This window comes from Rosa rugosa, chromosome 1 (assembly GCF_958449725.1).
Source record: "Rosa rugosa chromosome 1, drRosRugo1.1, whole genome shotgun sequence".
Classification (NCBI taxonomy): domain Eukaryota; kingdom Viridiplantae; phylum Streptophyta; class Magnoliopsida; order Rosales; family Rosaceae; genus Rosa; species Rosa rugosa.
In genome coordinates, this window is record NC_084820.1 from 65,155,036 (window position 1) to 65,173,407 (window position 18,372).

At 35.1% G+C, this 18,372-nt stretch overlaps 1 protein-coding gene and 1 long non-coding RNA gene across 4 annotated transcripts; one reads left to right on the forward strand and one right to left on the reverse strand.

Annotated features, from left to right (window-relative positions):
* Nucleotides 1-2,547: 2,547 nt before the first annotated feature.
* LOC133744914 (uncharacterized) lies at nucleotides 2,548-5,770 on the reverse strand. 2 transcript variants are annotated; one of them, XR_009863442.1, is made up of 8 exons: nucleotides 5,721-5,757; nucleotides 5,578-5,627; nucleotides 5,302-5,368; nucleotides 4,607-4,756; nucleotides 3,636-3,793; nucleotides 3,407-3,535; nucleotides 3,191-3,294; nucleotides 2,548-2,912 (listed from the first exon to the last, which is right to left on the reverse strand). It is a non-coding gene; the product is annotated as an uncharacterized LOC133744914 (long non-coding RNA). The 2 variants fall into 2 exon arrangements; XR_009863441.1 differs by having other exon boundaries at nucleotides 5,578-5,770.
* Nucleotides 5,771-6,772: 1,002 nt separating this feature from the next.
* On the forward strand, nucleotides 6,773-16,940 carry LOC133744923 (uncharacterized). 2 transcript variants are annotated; one of them, XM_062172948.1, is made up of 10 exons: nucleotides 6,773-6,824; nucleotides 6,935-7,237; nucleotides 11,042-11,131; nucleotides 11,257-11,325; nucleotides 11,655-12,161; nucleotides 12,250-12,399; nucleotides 12,666-12,824; nucleotides 13,250-13,300; nucleotides 13,400-13,842; nucleotides 16,256-16,940. In XM_062172948.1, exons 2-10 carry the CDS (start codon nucleotides 6,946-6,948, stop codon nucleotides 16,883-16,885), a joined length of 2,391 nt encoding a protein of 796 aa, XP_062028932.1. In that variant the 5' UTR covers nucleotides 6,773-6,824; nucleotides 6,935-6,945; the 3' UTR covers nucleotides 16,886-16,940. The 2 variants fall into 2 exon arrangements, with proteins under 2 accessions (XP_062028932.1, XP_062028936.1); XM_062172952.1 differs by having other exon boundaries at nucleotides 16,443-16,634.
* The last annotated feature ends 1,432 nt before the right edge of the window (nucleotides 16,941-18,372 follow it).

Below are 18,372 nucleotides of genomic sequence, written 5' to 3' on the forward strand. Positions count from 1 at the left end.
ATCTCTCTAATGTGATGCTTTGAAGTTCAATCAAAGCAGAACATGCAACTTTAGACCCATCTTTGGAGAAAATTTTACAATTGATTTGCAATGGAGACATGTAAGAAAAATATGAGTTCAGTGATCATTCGAGTCCCTTTGAATCTATCATTCCTGGTAAAATTCTAACTGAAATTATTTGGTGTATTTGAATCAATTGAGCAACTATAGAACTTTACAACAGCCTAATAATGATAGCCTTATGATTATAGACATGATTTTTTCTACTATATTATGCTAGAATACGAAAGATTTTGTCATAGGAAAATTATACAAATATGAGTTGAGGGGGGTTTCAGAGATAAAGAGTGTTTGTTTGTGGGGGTGGGGGTGGGTTTCAGCAAGGGGTTGTGTTTTTTATTGAGGGTTGATTGGTTTTGATGCTTCTAGTTACTCTTGTTTATTAGCTTTTATTTTTATGAAGCAATGTTGTGGACTGGTATATTGGTTTTTGTTATTTTCTACCAAATTATTTAGGTAATTCATGCTCCAATAGACATTATTGAAGTATTTGTGCTGACAATTTTATCATTGCTTCTAGTTGAAAGGAATTAAATGTGTTGAGATAAGGATAGCTTGCTCTTTGCTCCTGTAAGTTCATGTGCAACTTTTTACTGTCTGGTTTTGCAGCCCCAACTATGGTTTATGCATTTCATTTTTATATACGTACCAACTTTTTACCATCTATACATTTCAGTTCAGTAACTATAACTACTACTCTAAATAACCAACTAGTTATTGTATTGACATTCTCTTCATAATGTTGAATTAGATCTGGTACCTTTTTACCTAACAATCAGAGTGTGGAGAGCAAAATCATATTTACTGCTGAAAATTAGTGTTACTTGGAAGATCTTCGTATCATAATATCTTAGTACGTAGCAAAAAAAATTGATTTATTGTATAATGATGGTTGATTCATGATTGACTTGTCAAATAGAAAAAAGAAATAAGAAAAAGAAACATAATTGCAAGGGAGGGTAGTTAAGGTATTTGTAAAAGAAAATTAAATTAAAGTAATATAAAAATAGAGGGGGTGTGTGAATAGAGAAAATATGTGTGTGAATAGCACCACCATATATATATAGGGCCCTTCTAGTGAGGGATCCATTTTTTTGGGCATTTTAAGGGATAGCTTATTAAACCCACTTTTCGATCACATATCCACATCTCCACCGTTCAGTTTTTAGGTCTATATGAGCAGATCACCTCTGCAACTTTTCAGCCAAATTGATAATTATTAAGGCATTCAAAACTGCTATTTAAAATTATAAATATGAACGGTTCAGGTTTGACAAATTCGGTTTGTCCATTGATTTAAACTAGTTCGATACCTTCACAATCATCAATTTGACTGAAAATAAGCATATTTGATCTATACGTACATTAGGACAAAAAAATTGAACGGTCAAGATGCCAAAATGTGGTGGAAAGTGAGCCCACAAGAGATCCCTTAAAATGGCCAAAAAAAGTTTTTTTGGCCATTTTTAAGGGATCGATTATTAGACCAATTTTTTTATCACATGATCTCCACAGTTCAATTTTTAGGTTTACATGAGTATATCACTTCTGCAAATTTTCATCTAAATTGGTGACTATTAAGGTATCTAACTAGATTAAATCATTTTTTTTTTACTTTGTCAAGGGAAACCCAAAGGCTTCCTAGGCCCAAGATAAACCCCTTCGGCGCATGTGAAATGCTCCAACTGTGCATTGCAGCACAGTGTCTGACCACTTTGACAATTGCCAAAATCATTGGCCACTTTAACTAGATTAAATCATTGGATAAACAAAATCTGTCCAACTTGAACCGTTCGTGTTCATAATTAGTAAATTATCATTATGAATACCCAAATGATCATCAATTTAGCTAAAAATTTACAGAATTGATCTACTCATAAGGACATAAGAACTGAACGATTGAGATCCCAATATATGACCGAAAAGTTGGTATAATAAGCTATCCCTCAAATTGGCCAAAAAAAGGGAATCAACTTACTAGAAGAGCCACACACACAGATATATATATATATATATATATATATATATATATATATATATATATATATATATATATATTTTTTTTTTTTTTTTTTTTTTTGCATGATATTTGTGTTAGCGTAGCGGTAACATGGCCTTTCTTGTGCCCTTGTAATTGAGGTTTGAAGCCGTTGATTTAACATTAAAAAAAGGAGATATTAATCATATTATTTAAACTTCATGAGATGCCGGCCACATATTAATTGTTTGCCTCAATCCTTAATATATAACTAGAAAAAGCGTCCGCGCGTTGCTGCGGGTTTGGTTATTTTTTCATGAATTTTATACATAATAGACTAATAGTTCGACAAAAACAGAAAGTTCTGGTCCAGCTATAGAACACTTGATGAGTACAAAAAGGAAGAGAAATTCTAAGTAACAACAACCAAATACTGGGAGAGAAAATGCAGTTATGTTACGTTGACGAACATATAAAAGATAAATTGATCACTTGCAGACTTTTCTGCCTAAGCTTAAAAACTTTATCCAGCAAGGTATTCATTATCTAATTATATTACCAATATGGATTCATTCACTTTCAAGTTGACGTGAATCAAAATAGCAGTGCCTAATTAATCATATACCTTACAAATAAACTGAGAGAGTTACCTCCTTTGTAGCTCAAGTATATATGTTTCCTTAATCTAACAAAAAAATCCCCGCACTTTCACCTACATTACTCTGGCTTTTCTAAACTTCGCAGAGGTGCATGATTGTACGGTAGTAACTAATCATCAGCAAGTCTCATATGTTTCTCACCGCCTTCCGTTGGTTGTTAATGACTTTATCCCTCATTCCCATTTTGAATTGAAGCTCAGCATTACCCATTAACCCTATAAGTAACAAAGCATAATTGTTAGGCCAAAAGAAAATCCATAGCATATATTTGAATCCTAGACATTGTGCTTTTAAAAATGTAGGTTTGGTAAACCAATGCCACTCATAGGAAAACCATTATTTTTCCTTGCATTTCTAACCAAATATATGTATAACATGTTCACCTATCATCTCGCTTGAGACTTGCAACCTTTTATATTCAATTGAAAACAATCACTTCAGATATACCGGGTCAAATATAAGTTTTTTCAGCATTGCTTTAGTATGGACTCACCAATAGCCTGTGTTGGCTAAGAATGCGCAAGTTTTGTTGCCATTGTTACTAATGGCCTCCTCAAGTTGGAGTTGATATCTATGCTTCTCATTTGCTTCAATTTCCTGCAAAAGATGATGTTGGTAATGAGATCGAAAGCCAACAAATGTTGTAACGTTTATGAGTCTTAGTACGAACAGAGATACAACTCAATGGGGGAATAAGTATAGTACTTACCCCTATCAGAGCACCTTGCTGTGTCTATGTTTACAATATCTTTTACAGGAGATGTTTAATTTCATCATCTAGCACTAACTTGTTCAATTGTTTCTTAAGATTCTCAGAAACCTCCTCCATCGCTTATGCCTTGATAACAATATCAAAGATCAGTAAATAATTCAACTCAAATCAATATAGCTATTAAAGATCAAGCAAACAAATGATAAAAGAGGTTCTGGACAAATACCTCTATAGTGTAAGCGAGTGAACTCTCATCAATGATAAAAGCCAATGCTTCAGAGTTCTCATTACTTATCCTCCACCTTCTCCAACGCTTTAGCTTCATGGGTTTCTGAGTTCATTATTATTTGTTTCATTCCTTGTCGAAGCAAATTGCAGGCATATCTGGAAGCAAGATAAAAAAGAAGAAGCATGTGACTACATTTCTAGAAATATTCATATACAGTACAGTACCCTTTGAGTCTCTTTCACCAAATTTTCCAAGGCACCTATAGCTCACTGAGTTTGTTTTTCAATATAAGCCATACATACATACATACATACATATATATATATATATATATATATATGCCATTTCTTGGTACATCATCTAAATTTTATAAACTCAAAAATTGATGATGAATTAAGGAAAATTATTGAAGTCTCAACTGTGGAGCTGTTTAACTTCATTTAAATACACTTCAACGGTCGGTAGTGTGATCAAGAAATATGCATGTAGTGTTAAATTCTGAAAGGGAACTTAACCTTAATTATCTAGCGCAGCACCAGACCACTCCCATACTGAAACCCCATCTGCTATTTCTTGCGGTGTACTCAAGGAAACCTTCAGCACATTCATGCCAGGTGCTTTTAATACTGCAAAGTGAATGGCAGGTGGTTCTCAAGGTAAAACAATAACTCCCCAAGTGTTGGTGGCATTGACTACGAACATATGACTACTTCTAAGTACACAAAGGATGCGAAAAGCAAGGAAGTACACAAATCCATTTAAACATGAGCACTAAATTCCACAACCAAATAAACATGACGGACAAAGTGATAATCAGTAAACCAGAATTAAGCATAAGTAAATCACAACATCTCCAGCTTAGTTATAAATTTCCGCTGCAGAATGCATAGTTTGGTCTTTGGTGTCTAAAAGAAAAAAATTTATAAGAGAGAGCTTTTATAAGAAGAAAAGAAGATTGATATTCTCACCTAGATAAGAGCTTTTAGTAGGTTCCCAATTCTCTAGGAATGCCTCATTTGGCAGCTGTACCTCAACCAAAGCAAGCTTTGGCTCAACTCTTTGAGCATATGCCCTCCCTTTGTAGTTTACTACTAACCATTGTCGATCCCAACGAAAACCTGTACATCCAAAACAGACAGGAAAAATCCTCATCTTAAATATTACCCAATTAGAGATTATAGATATTACTCCCTCCTGGAAAATCAATCTGTATAGATACAGTTCTGATCATGCCAATAAAATAACCCCACAAACTAATATATTAAAAGAACATTAAAAGATGAATATCATGTAAAACTCAACAAATATAGGGATTATATTGAACTGAGTCGAAAGAATAGATTGATGCTTGATTTAAAGTAATCATGCAAACAATATGGTTCAATAATCTGAATTTGTTCTTCATGAACATTTCTTTCTGGGCCTTAACAAAGCAACAGACTTGCCAGTAGTTTCCATGAATAAAGCTTAAGGACTCAACTGGCTCAAAAGCAATATGAATGAAAGTAGAAAAAATAAGAGGAGAAATGGTGAGGTTGGTTATACCAGTAGGAAAATCACAACTCAATTCTCAAATAACGAAATCAACTAACAAAAATTGAAAATTCGAAGAAATATTTAAAATCAATTACAACTGTATACAATCAAAACCCTGGCAGCTTACCCAACCCAAACTCTCCCCCACCAATTCTTCTCTGCTATTCCATTCTGCAAAATTCACAAACAACCACCTGCATATCAAAAAAAGAAAAGAAAAAAAGGCATCAGAGAACAACCAAATCAGGAATCAAACGAAAAAAAGGCCCCACACTCACTACCCACACCTCCGACCAAAGGATTCAGGCAAGACCAACCGAAATGTAGGCATGCAAGCAAGAAACTCAAAAACAAAAAAACGAATTGAAAACCAATTACCCAGAGCAAGAAGAAGCAATAATACCTTTCTTGGCCTTGATAAATTCTCCCTTCCTCCTCTCCGATTTCAGTCCTCTACAGATAACAAAATACCACCATCAGTGAACTCGGTATTCTGTTTTCAGTTTTCACCCAGAATTGCATGCACCGAAATTCAAACAGTACCACCTTCGCTGTTTCTCTCTCTCTCTCCACCTCTCTGTGGAGTGACGATAGGACTGAGCAGTACGCCAGGTGTCGAGGCAAGAAACGCAGGCGGGGGCAAAATCGTCTTTTACTATATCGGCTCGGCTGAAGCCGGCACTGTTCATAAGCCGATGAACAGTACGTTGAGAATTAGTATATAGTAAATTTCAAGGCCACCCCTGCATAAAGAATACAGTACTTAAATTTTCAGTTCATCGAAATGACTTAATTTCAAATCAATCACTCTGCTACCTCAACTTCATATATTTTGACTCACGTTTACAGTTTTACATGCCAATAGATTATTAAACAAAACGCTGTTAATTTTAACACAAGAAGTACCAAAGTGAACAAAAAGGAGTATCAAGTTGAGGAATCAAAATAATAGCTCTGAAATTTAAAGTACAAACATGTCGATTAATTTACTGGACAAGTATGATTTCTCCATAATAGAATAATGACAAAATAAGAAGAAGAAAAAAAAGTTACTGATATTGAGATTATCAAGAGAAACTCCATACCTAAAAAAAAGTTGCTATGTTAGAAACAATATATATCATGGTGCACATGGTGCAACCCCAAACATAGGGTTACGTTAGCCCATCGTACGTAGAACATACTCCCTCACGTGTGTCGAGTTTTCAAACCATATACGTGGACAACTTAGATTTGATGACATGAAGCTCGTATGACTGCGAGACATTCACACATGGGATAACCCGCTCTCACAACTAAAACTAATCGGTAATGGTTAAAATTGACTCAAATTCTTATAAATTCATAGACAATGTCCTCATTTTTCATTTTTCTATGTGAGATCATATTCTTAACAGTACATTCACATGCATCAATTATGTTACTTTGATAGCAATTGGTATCTTTGTCTTTTGCCAAGTCTTTTTTTTTAATACTGCTGATTTGTTATTTCAAACGAACACGCAAATGGGAAATGAAAAAAAAAAAAAAACACACACACACGATTCTTTTATCTATAAATCAGAGGTTTAGTTACTGTATTTTCTACACATAGAACTCAGAAGCTAGCTACCGATTTCTGAAGATAGCTAGCCCCAAACAAATCAGAGAGTAATACATAGTGTTTCAATTCCCTCTAATTTCCTTGGTTGTTTTCACATTTATATGTATGCTCTCGAAGCTCCACTGACATGAATTATATCATCTTGTATGATTGACAGATTGTTCGAGCATGGCTGCCCCAGTTGTCCCCAGTTTGATTGTCAATGAACTTCTTAACAAAAACAACTACGAAGCTTGGAATTTTCGGGTCGAAACCTATTTAAGAGCTAAAGGTCTTTGGGGTATTGTAGAAGACGACGCTGAGCCTCATCTTAAAGGCAAAGATAAACGTGAGGCTTGGGACAAGATCAACGCTGAAGCTCTGCATGCAATTCATATTTGTTGCGGAAATGAGGCCTTTTCAGCTATCAATGGCGAAACGTCAGCCAATAAAGCCTGGAAGACTTTGGCTGATTACCCAGGTATGTATATGGATGCATCTCTCTTCGTTGAAGCCAGATATATATGCCTTATACACGTGTTATTATTATTATTATTATTTTTTCTTTCTCTTAAACCCCACCCATCCCACCCTTCATGGGCCTCGAACATATGACCTCTCAATTGAGTTAATTGGGAAGCCATTGTCTTATCATACAACCCCATCAAACACACGCACCCCATGCATGCTCTATTGTTGAAAAGATAAAAAAAAAATTAAAAAAAAAGTGAAAGTTTTCTTGCACCACTTCTTCTATTTTATATATATATATATATATATATATATTTGCTACAATACATTCTTTATATATAGTAGAGATATAGATAGATAGATAGATGGATGAAAAATGAAGCCATGCTTTATATTCTCTGCTACAATACATACAGGCATGTATAACAAAAATATAATTCCCTTTCAAAAAAAAAAAAACCAAAAATGTTATTAACTTTCACTTTTGAGAATCAAGCAAATAAGAATCAACTTAATTTAATTAAGTGAGAACCTTATTGACCGTAACAAGACTTTTTTCTTCAGTTTAAAATTTTATGAGAAAATCAACTTGTTTATGAAACATTCATACAACATTAATGTCTTTGTACCTCAAATGCGCACAACTCATGTTTATCAATTTGGTACTTTAAAAAAAGGGCAATGATATGGGGCCTCAATGAGGCCTAAGATTTGTAGCCTCAAATCCTAGGTGTCATGCCATGTAAGCAAATACAAATTTTATTTTCAATTCCACATAATATATCTTGCCACATCATACTATTGCAACACCAACTTTACCCTTTTACATTTCCTTTTAGATGTTAGGGGGTGAATCAATTATATTAATGAATTTAATTAGGTGACGAAAAAAAATATCAGCTATTAATTATGTATTAATTTAAGAGATATGTCTACAGATTTTTTGACCAATATTTTTCTTCATTTAGTTAAATTCTTTCCTTTAATTTTTCTTTCCAAATGGTATTATTATATTGAATTGTGAGCCAAGAAATAGACGTTAACTTTTCTTTCCAAATATTGATTAATTTCATCCAAAAAAAAAAAATGACATTAATAAATTGAATTTGGGAAATACTTATGTCTAAATTAAGAGGTAAGAAAAAATTCCCACGTTAGCAGCTATTAATTAACATCTACAATCTAGATATAAGGGAAAAGCAAACAAAAAATAATAAATTCAAATCTAATGTTTAAACCCTAGCTACATAAAGAGAAAACAATGAACAAAAGAATATATACAATCATATGAATATGTATTTTTCACATTATATTTCCAAAGTTTGCAGGAACCCAACAAAAGTTGAATTCATATACATGTGTTATGCAAATCTATTAATCGAACGTATGTGCAAATCTATTGACTGAATTACATGAAATTTTTTGTACTCTTGATTGAAGAAAAAAAAAAATTGTTGTTTAAATCTAAGCATGAGTGTAACGAAAAGAAAAAAAAAATGAAAGAAAGACAAAATTCTTTTTCTTTAGAAGAAAGCCAAAATAATTTAGAGTCATTAGATTTTAGAAGGATAAGATAGTCTTTTTATCAAGAATTACATAGCATGATTTGACAAATAGGTGATGTGTGTGGATGACATGACATGACACCTAAGATTGAGGCCACAAATCATTTTCCTTAAAAAAATCATTATTCAAGTAAATAAAATCTTCAACAGAGTAAAGGGTACTGTTAAAGTAACTAAGTTTTCAATGAGGGTAATTCTATACGACAATATTGGGGAAATTCTATGATACATATAATTTTTTTTTTTTTGAGAAAAAGAGATAACTTCATTCAGATATCAAGGGCCAGAAGGCTCATACATCCAAAACTGTCTTACACCAAACTCATAAATTGTATAAGCTACCAGACAAAGGACATGATACCTTCACTGTTAACACATTCGCTCAATTATTTAGCCTAAACACAAGAAATAAAACCACCCTACTAACCTCTCATGAAGTAGTAGCCTAGTCGCCTAGAGACCGCAATTGGTGTACAACTAGAGAAACTAAGATGCAAGTAGTAGAAATTCAACTTCTAGTGAAAGGCAAAGGAAGCTGGAAAGATTAAATCTTTCCTTTGCCCTTGTCCCTAGGGCTAGGACCAGTTTCAGTACTAGTAGGATAAGTAATCTTCAGGGGAGTACCATCAAGCTTCTTGTTTGCACGTTGAGTCTTATTCTTGCTTCCAAGAGGCCTACTAGACTTCTTTTTCAGCGTGACCAAAGTGATGTCGCCATCCTCCTCAATGAGGCCAAGTGCCTCAGCATGCAGTGTTGGAATCTTGCCACCCAAGATTGTTTTAAATTTCTTGGGACTAGGATGGCAAGCACCACCACGCTCCCGCTTTTTGGACGGCAAAACAGTCTGTTGCTTCTGCGTACCTGGAGTAATAACAATGTCACCAGAAACAACCAGTTTAGGAACCTCACCTAGACTTTCGTTACTCTCCAAACCGTGCGGCAAAGCAATGTCTGCCACCCCAGTACTGACTACTGTTGGAGTCGGCTCAATGGGAGAAGAAGACTCCGAGGTCGGACGCTCCACTCGACGAAAAACAGGGCGCTTCTTCCTTGGGACGGTCGGGGAAGTAGAGAGAAAGTCTCCCTTATGCTTAGCAGAGAAAGCAAAGGAATTCCCTGAGGTCGAAGCTCCGGGAAAGTGTAAAACCCTAGGTGTAGGGTTTACTGCAGTGGGTGCCTCACAAGCAAGTCCAGCATGTGTGATCAAACCACATTGAGTGCATCTCCCCCGCAGATGCTCGAACTGAAACTGCAACATGGGTTCAACCCCAGTATCTAGGAAGACTTTTCTTTCCAGCAGGATCGGTTTAGATATGTCATGGATGAATAAAACCCTAATCGCCCCCTTCTTAAATTCCTTCTTGTCATACTCCAAAAAACCGCCCAAAAGGTTGCCAATCAAGGTGAGATTCTCGGGTTCTTCATACAGAGGAGGTATGCCAGAAACCCTAGTCCAGATCCGCAGATGTTTAAACTGAATTTCATGCAGAGGCCTGACTCCATCATACATTTCAAAACAGACCGGGGCTCGGTCAAAACACCATACTCCCCCTTGAAGAACCTTGTTCCGATCACGTGCAGCAGCGAAAGAGAACAAGAACAGATCCCCAGGACGCTCTTGAACCCTAAAATCCTTATCCACCATCCAGGTTCGATTGAAGTGAGACATGAATGCCTTTGGGTCTATGGGTTTTTGAGTTAAAGGCTTTCCGAGGAGAAAAGATTGGGAGGACTTCCGCACTGGACCTCCGCCGATCTTCCCCAGGTCAAGGGTGCGTCCCCCTTTGGCATGGGCAAGCAAGGCAGCAAAACTCGCCGTTACCGCGTCAATGGATGCCATAGGTAGAGAGAGAGAGTAGGTGAAAGGAGGTGGAGAATGGTGAGGGAGGCTAGGAGGCCGTAGGCAACTAGGGTTGAGAGAAAAGCTCTCCTAGGGTTTTTTTTTGTTTTGATCCAGTATAATTCTATGATACATATAATTGGTTCAATTAATTATATTTATATAGTGCCACATGCAAAAAAAAAAAAAAAAAAAAAAATATATATATATATATATATATATATATATATATATATATATATATATATATATATATATATATATATATAGTGCAAATCAAAATTCCACATTTAACTTTGTCGTCAATATATCCAGAAAATAATGTTGTCGAACACATTCAAATCGAATCGGCACTTATAACTTAACATCACGATTCCATTTTCATATGACGAGAAATCTGATCTTTTAGGTGGTGATGACACCTCAGCCGATAGTGGTAGTGAGACAACAAAAGAAGTAGAGACGGAAGATGCTAAGACAGAAAAAGAAGCGGTTGAAGGTATTGTGTCTTGATCCTCAAAGACTTCTTTGTAATCTAACCTATATAACTTGTTTTCTTATCAGATATTTTAATCTGAATAGTCGATCCATATAATAATTAAAGATCAAGGATTTAATTTTCAGGCGATCTTCAAAGTGAAGATGAGCGAGCGAAAGAAGAAGCTGCTGAGCGAGAGAAAGAAGAGGTTGAAGGTATTGATTTGTTGTTTCCAATATTGTAATTATAAAGTTTGCTTTATTTCCCACATCGATTTATGGTGTATCTCTCTTCTTTTTTCAAGTATTTCTATAAGAAACTATAATTAGTAAGGTTTGATTTTAAGCACTGCTACCAGGACCTTGAAATCTCACGACCAGCCTTGTTAATTATCAATTTGATGGTATTTATCTTTGAAAAGTTCACTATTTGCAGTTACAGCGACTTTGATTGCTAGCATATATTCAGCTAATCATAATTTCATTTTCGTCATTTTGATTTAACTGTCAACAAATAACGGTACATGGATTAATTTGGCATGCAGAAGAAGGAGATGGAGATGAGCACAGTGACAGCGACAATACCAAGTATGAACCTTTGTTTCGTGATGTGAAACAATCGAAATGGGATGATGTAATGAACTTTATCGAAAAACACCCTGAGGCAGTAGGAGAAACAGCTCCAACAGACGACGGCAAGACAGTTCTCCATTATGCAGTTGAAGCTGTGAGGGTGGATATTGTAAAAAAGTTGTTGCCGTATATTATGGCAGATGATTATTTGGAAATAGAGGACGATGAATGGTGTTCCGCACTTGATTATTGTTCTATGTTGCCTGATAAAGATGAAATGGTCGAAATAGCTAAATGCTTGGTTCAAAAGAAGGAGGAGTTAAGTGCAGGTGGTGTCGATTATCCCTACTTACTTGTCGAAGCTTTTATTAACGGCAGACCAAAAATGGCTGACTATCTCTATAAGGTCACTCCGCTCAAAACTGACGATACCCGTGCCGCTGCACTTATTTCCCTCAGTTTTGGCACGAAAAGATTTGGTAATTAAGAGTTTTAGAATTTACGAACCACAACTTAAATCTATTTCCTGCTAAATATGTGATTATGCATGTTCTTCTTTCACTCTAGATATTGCGTGCGATTTGATCCAGCGATACCCAAGCTTGGCTGTTGCTGAAGACTTCTCTGAGAAGTCCCCTTTGAACGTATTGGCATGTACGCCTTCTGCATTCTTGAGTGGAAGCGAGCTGAAATTTTGGGAAAAATGGATTTATCACGGTTAGTGTTGTTTTGATTTTCCTCTAATTAGTGGTGTCGCTCAAATCCAAGTTTCAATTTTTGCCATTAGCGATTCTATTTATGAGACATTTTACGTCTTACCTCCTTCTTCCATTGTTAATCAAGGCCATCGGCTGTAGCATCTCTTCTTTTTCTGTTGTCTTCTTCAAAAAGAAAAAATGACCCATCATCCATATGCATGACTACTGCGTTAAGCAAATATATGATGTATTATTGATTGGCTGCTCTGTGTACTTATTTGATAGGTATATACATAAAACCTAGTCCTACCATCAAGAGTGAGACCATTGACAAGGACAACAAAGGAAAACCCACTGCTACACTCGATGCAATTTCCATAGACGTCGTTCCAACACAAGGAGATGGAAAAGATAATTATAAGCAGAGTGGTCTCATTCGCTCAGGTAATTAAATGGAAGTGCGCGCATGCATTCCTTAATTTTTGTTGATGTCGTTTCTTCTCGATAACAGTTTTTTTTTCTTTCGATTAAAAAAAATAAAAATTAAGTTGGATTTTGTGAGGAAAATGTATGTATCAGCCTAGCAGGTGTAAACTACTGCAACTGTGTACCTTAAAACTGATTGTCATTCTCTATTTAAAAAAATAATAAAAAGAAAAAAGAAAGAAACAAGAAGAAGAGAATTTGTTAGCCCTTTTTGTCAAAACTTCATATCTAGTTATCTATCATTGGAGATGGCCTAACAGTTATAGCTCCTTCTTTATTTTATTTTATTTTTTTAGTTCTACCAACAATGTTTATGGGGCTACTAGTGAAATTAACAGGTCATTTAAAGAGCTTTTGCTAACACATTCGGATTTGCAATGTAGTAATGGCTTTGTTTAGAGCACCAATAATCAAGAGTATCCGCAAGTTTTTTGGTATGCCACATTGACAATCCTGATTTTTTTCTTTCAACTTTTGCCAACATATTCTGATTATAATGTTATAATTTGTATGCTTTTTAATGTCAAACTCAGGGATCAATCGTATCTATCATATGAAACTGAACCATGTCCGCAGCCTTGAAATCCTATCTTGCATGTGTAAAGTATTGACGACAGAAGAGATGAAAAGTCTCGACGAGAAGCAAGAAAAATTTGTGGAAACAGCAATCGTCCAAGCAGCAGAACGGGGGCTTGTTGAGTTTATGACTCATATATTTAGGATTAATCCAAACTTGGTAAAAACTTTAGATGACAAAGGCAGGAACCTATTTCAAGTAGCAGTCGAGTGTCGTCAAGCAAAAGTTTTTAATCTTATACATGCGTTGACCAAAGACACCAAAAAAGATGTTATGAGTTTGACAGATAATGATGACAACAATATGCTACATATGATGGGACTTTTCTCACCATTTGCACAAACCAATCGTATCCGTGGTGCGGCTTTGCAAATGCAAAAAGAACTACAATGGTTTCAGGTTAGATATTTATATCTATTAGCCAACATACATACAGGGCATTTCTAGTGAGCGATCTTTTCTTTTTAGTTATTTTAAGGGATCGCTTATTAGACTAACTTTTCGGTAACATATCGATATCTCCACCGTTCACTTTTTAGGTCTCTATGAATAGATCAATTCTGCAATTTTTTAGTCAAATTGATGATCGTTTGTGTATTCATAATTGCGATTTACAATTATAAACATGAATGGTTCAGGTTGGACAAATTTGGTTCGTTTATTAATAAAATCTAGTTCAATACCTTAACGGTTGTCAATTTGGCTGAAAATTTGCAGAAGTGATCTACACATTACGACATATAAACTGAACGGTCGAAATGATGATATATGATCGAAAAGTGGGTCTCACAAGAGATCCCTTAAAATTACCAAAAAAAAGGATTCCTCACTAGATGTCGACACACACACACATACAGGGCTCTTCTAGTGAGAGATCCATTTTTTTGGGCTATTTTAAGGGATCTCTCATTAGACCAACTTTTCGATCACATATTCACATCTGAACTGTTCAGTTTTTAGGTATATATGAGTAGATCATCTCTGTAAATTTTCAGTTAAATTGATAATCACTAAGATATTCATAACTACGATTTACAATTATGAACACGAACGTTCAGGTTGGACAAATTCGGTTCGTCCATTGATTTAACCTAATTTGATACCTTAACGATAATCAATTTGGCTGAAAATTTACAGAAATGATCTATACTTAGGACCTAAAAACTGAAAGGTCGAGATGCCGAAATAAGATCGAAAAGTGGGTCTTACAAGAGATCCCTCACTAGAAGGACTATTTTTTTTTTTGGAAAGCCACTAGAAGGACTATATATATATATATATATATATATATATATATATATATATATATATATATATATATATATATATGCACATTCTAGAGAGGACTTCCTCAAATTACAAATTTTAAGATTTTTACTATTTTTCACTAGTATACAACCTAATTCAACGATTTCAACCGTTGATTCTTAGATTCCTATGCCATAATTGTTTCTACAAAAAACAACCAAATCTATAATCATTTGATCATGGAAAATGTGTAAACAAATGTGGTCCGTTAGATAAAATTTTAACATGTTTCTAATCAAATGGTTATTAAACGTTTTTCAATTTGGCTAATTTTTCGTATGATTCATTTGTGTATATATAACTAGAGAGTGAGTGGTTTTGATTATTAAACTACAAGCTAAAAATAAACATTCTCAAATTTCAAGTTTAAGGATACACACACACACACACACACACACACACACACACACACAAATCCAACAAAAAATTAGCTAAATTGAAAAAAGTTTAACCATTTGATTAGCACCATGTTCGTTCTAATTTTATCTAACATACTACATTTATTTACTCATTTTCAATCATATGATTATGAATTTGGTTGGTTATAATTTTGTACACACAATTCTTGCATAAGAATCTAAAGAATCAATAGTAGAAATCATTGAATTAGGTGTATACTAATGAAAAATAGTAAAAATCCTCAAATAGGAGGTCTTTCCTATAACGGGGGTGTGTGTATGACACAATGCTCTTCACGTGTATATGGCAATTATTTAGAAAAAAAAATTAGTGAGAGATTTTTTCTTTCTCAAATAAGCTCTTATTAAACTAGTACAAAAACGGCCCTATAGACAATCTCAAAATTGAGATCAGCCCCTTCACCATTTGTTGTCTCAACTAACTCACTAAGCCATGGAAGACCAACCTAGCTCCTTACAATATATCGATTAGACCATCTTCAAAATTATGAAAACTTAGTAGCAGAGAAAACAATTTACTTAATTATTTGAAAAAGATAGTGTGTGTTATTGAGAATATATACATCCCACATGGGAAAAATGGGACATTGCCTATGAGTTTATAAGGGTTTGGGTCACTCCATCCATTGCCAATTGGTTTTGGATGTGAATCCTAGATTACTTTATCATGGTATTAGAGCCAAGTTACCCACGTGTGTATGCCTAACGGCCACACGGGCTCCACGTCACCCAAAAGTTATTCACGTGTATGGCTTAAAAATTTGCCACACATGTGGGGGCGTGTTGAGAATATATACATCCCACATGGGAAAAATGAGACATTGCCTATGAGTTTATAAGGGTTTGGGTCACTCCATCCATTGCCAATTGGTTTTGGATGTGAATCATATATTACTTTATCATGTGTAACAATAACAATATCCTTAAAAAAAAAAGGTAGTGAAAACGTAGTTGCAGATAAAAACAATTTATAATTTTTTCTTTTTATATTTGAGAGTTAAACAAAATAATTGATGGTTGTGTTTTTATTTGAAAAATAAAGTATGTATTGTATAAGCTTCTAATTCGTGTTGCATCATGCATAGGAGTTGGAGAATATGGCTAGGCCGGAAGATCTTGAAGCAGTTAACGATACACATGATATGAAACCGCGTGATTTTTTTTCTAAGAATCATATAGAATTGGTGAAGGAGGGAGAAAAGTCGATGAAAGAAACAGCTACCTCTTGTACAGTTGTATGTGCTCTCATTGTTACCATGATGTTTGCTGCAGCATTCACAGTTCCCGGTGGAAATGAAGATGATGGTGATCCTGTACTATTGAAAAGAAGGGCATTTAGGGTTTTTATAGTTGCAGACGCTATATCACTCTTTACTTCAACTACTTCAGTAATGCTATTTTTGGGAATTCTCACGTCACGTTATGCAGAAGAAGATTTTCTCATATCTTTACCTCGAAAAATGATATTGGGTCTTCTGACCCTTTTTCTTTCCGTGGCCGCCATGATGATTGCTTTTGCAGCTGCCCTCTTTCTTATGCTTCCCAAAGACTCATGGATTGCTGTTCCTACTAATTTAGTTACGGGTATCCCAATTGCCTCATTTATATGGATGCAATTTCCCTATCTTATGGAGATCTTTATTTCTACTTATATGCCAGGAATATTTGATAGGAATGTGGAATTAAACCTGGGAAAAATTAGATTTAAGGCCTGATGCATTTATCTTTGGGTTTGCTAATATTAAGAAGCTTGTAATAAAGAAAAGACGATGTGCGTGTTTGATGTTGTAATAAATTCCCAACTTCAATTTCTGCTTGATATATTTGAGTTAGTTAATTAAAAATCCCAACTTCAATTTCTGCATGACAGATTTGAGTTAGTTATTTAGTTTTTCACACAAACATTTTGTATTGTTAAGATTAATGCTTCAGCTTTCAGCTTGCACCTCCATTGGAATACCCCGTTAAATGTCACCTAGTCAAATATATAATGCAGATGGTAGGAAACAAAAAATGAGAATGATCAAGCTTGCAAAATTACGTGTTTTAGTTAAGAATTCTCAAATGTATGCATACGACCCAAAAGCATCTACAAGTATACTTTCCATGCATATATTTGGTTCTATTTTTTTTTCTCTCCGGGTGAATTGGATTAAGATGGGCTCTTAGGGCTATCAATGGGTCATGTCGGGTTGGGTTTGTGTCGAGTCAAGGTATTTGTCGTGTCGCAAGATACAAACCAAAACCCAACCCATTTAATAATTGCATCAAAAATTTAAACTCAAACTCAACCTATTTATTAAACGGGTTACCCGTTTCCAACCCGCTTAACCCATTTAACAAATATGTCGTGTCGTATTAGACAAAATGACTCATTTAAGGGTTAACAATGTGACCCATTTAACTAAAAAAATGCATAAATTGATTAAATTCACTAAAAACTCCACAAGTCGAAGAATATTTATAATTATATATATATTCATAAATAATTAAATCCAATAATTATAAAGCAAAATATTTCAAATTGTCTAATCCTATGATCAAATACTCCCAATGTCCAAAATTTCAAGAAGAAGTATAGTATAATCAGGTTATACGGGTTCACTTCGTGTTGGCGGGTTGACCTGTGACCAACCTATTTATTAAATGGGTCATGGCGGGTTGATCCACGGCCGACCCGCTTTTTAATCGTGCGGGTTCAACCCGCTTTATTTCGTGCAGGTTTCGAGTCGTGTTATCGGGTCGTGTAGGAATTGACAGCCCTATGGGCTCTTCAAAATTCTAGCTTGATAACAGGATGAGAATCTTCCAGCCATTCTCAAATTTTCTCGGTTGCATAATTAATTTGAGCAAAAGAAGGCGAGAGGGCAATAATAGACAGACATGATAACCGATCATTTGACGTGGGCCGGACATCTTTGAAACTTAGTTGTCTACTTTCAGAAGAGTAAATTGATGAGGATAAGATCAGAGGCTAAAGACCACCCCTTACTATATGATTGAATCTGCCATATTTCCATTTGCCTCCCTATAGGAATGCTCCGGGGATGATGGCTGCGAGGTTTGACATTGGTGTCGGCGCAGAGTACGGCGAAGATCGCTGGCAGAACTGGGGTGAGCGCGGCCGTATGGTGGTTTTGCTCATCGTTGGTGCTATTTCGCTTAGAATTGGATCCATGTGCTACCAGTGGTGGTGGAAGCG

Bases quoted from the DNA above. Each gene is read 5' to 3' on its own strand.
- LOC133744923 (XM_062172948.1), top strand. From the start codon at position 6,946: ATGGCTGCCCCAGTTGTCCCCAGTTTGATTGTCAATGAACTTCTTAAC. The intron at 11,326-11,654 runs GTATTGATTTGT...TTTGGCATGCAG, and splicing joins AGAGAAAGAAGAGGTTGAAG to AAGAAGGAGATGGAGATGAG. The intron at 12,162-12,249 runs GTAATTAAGAGT...CTTTCACTCTAG, and splicing joins TTTTGGCACGAAAAGATTTG to ATATTGCGTGCGATTTGATC.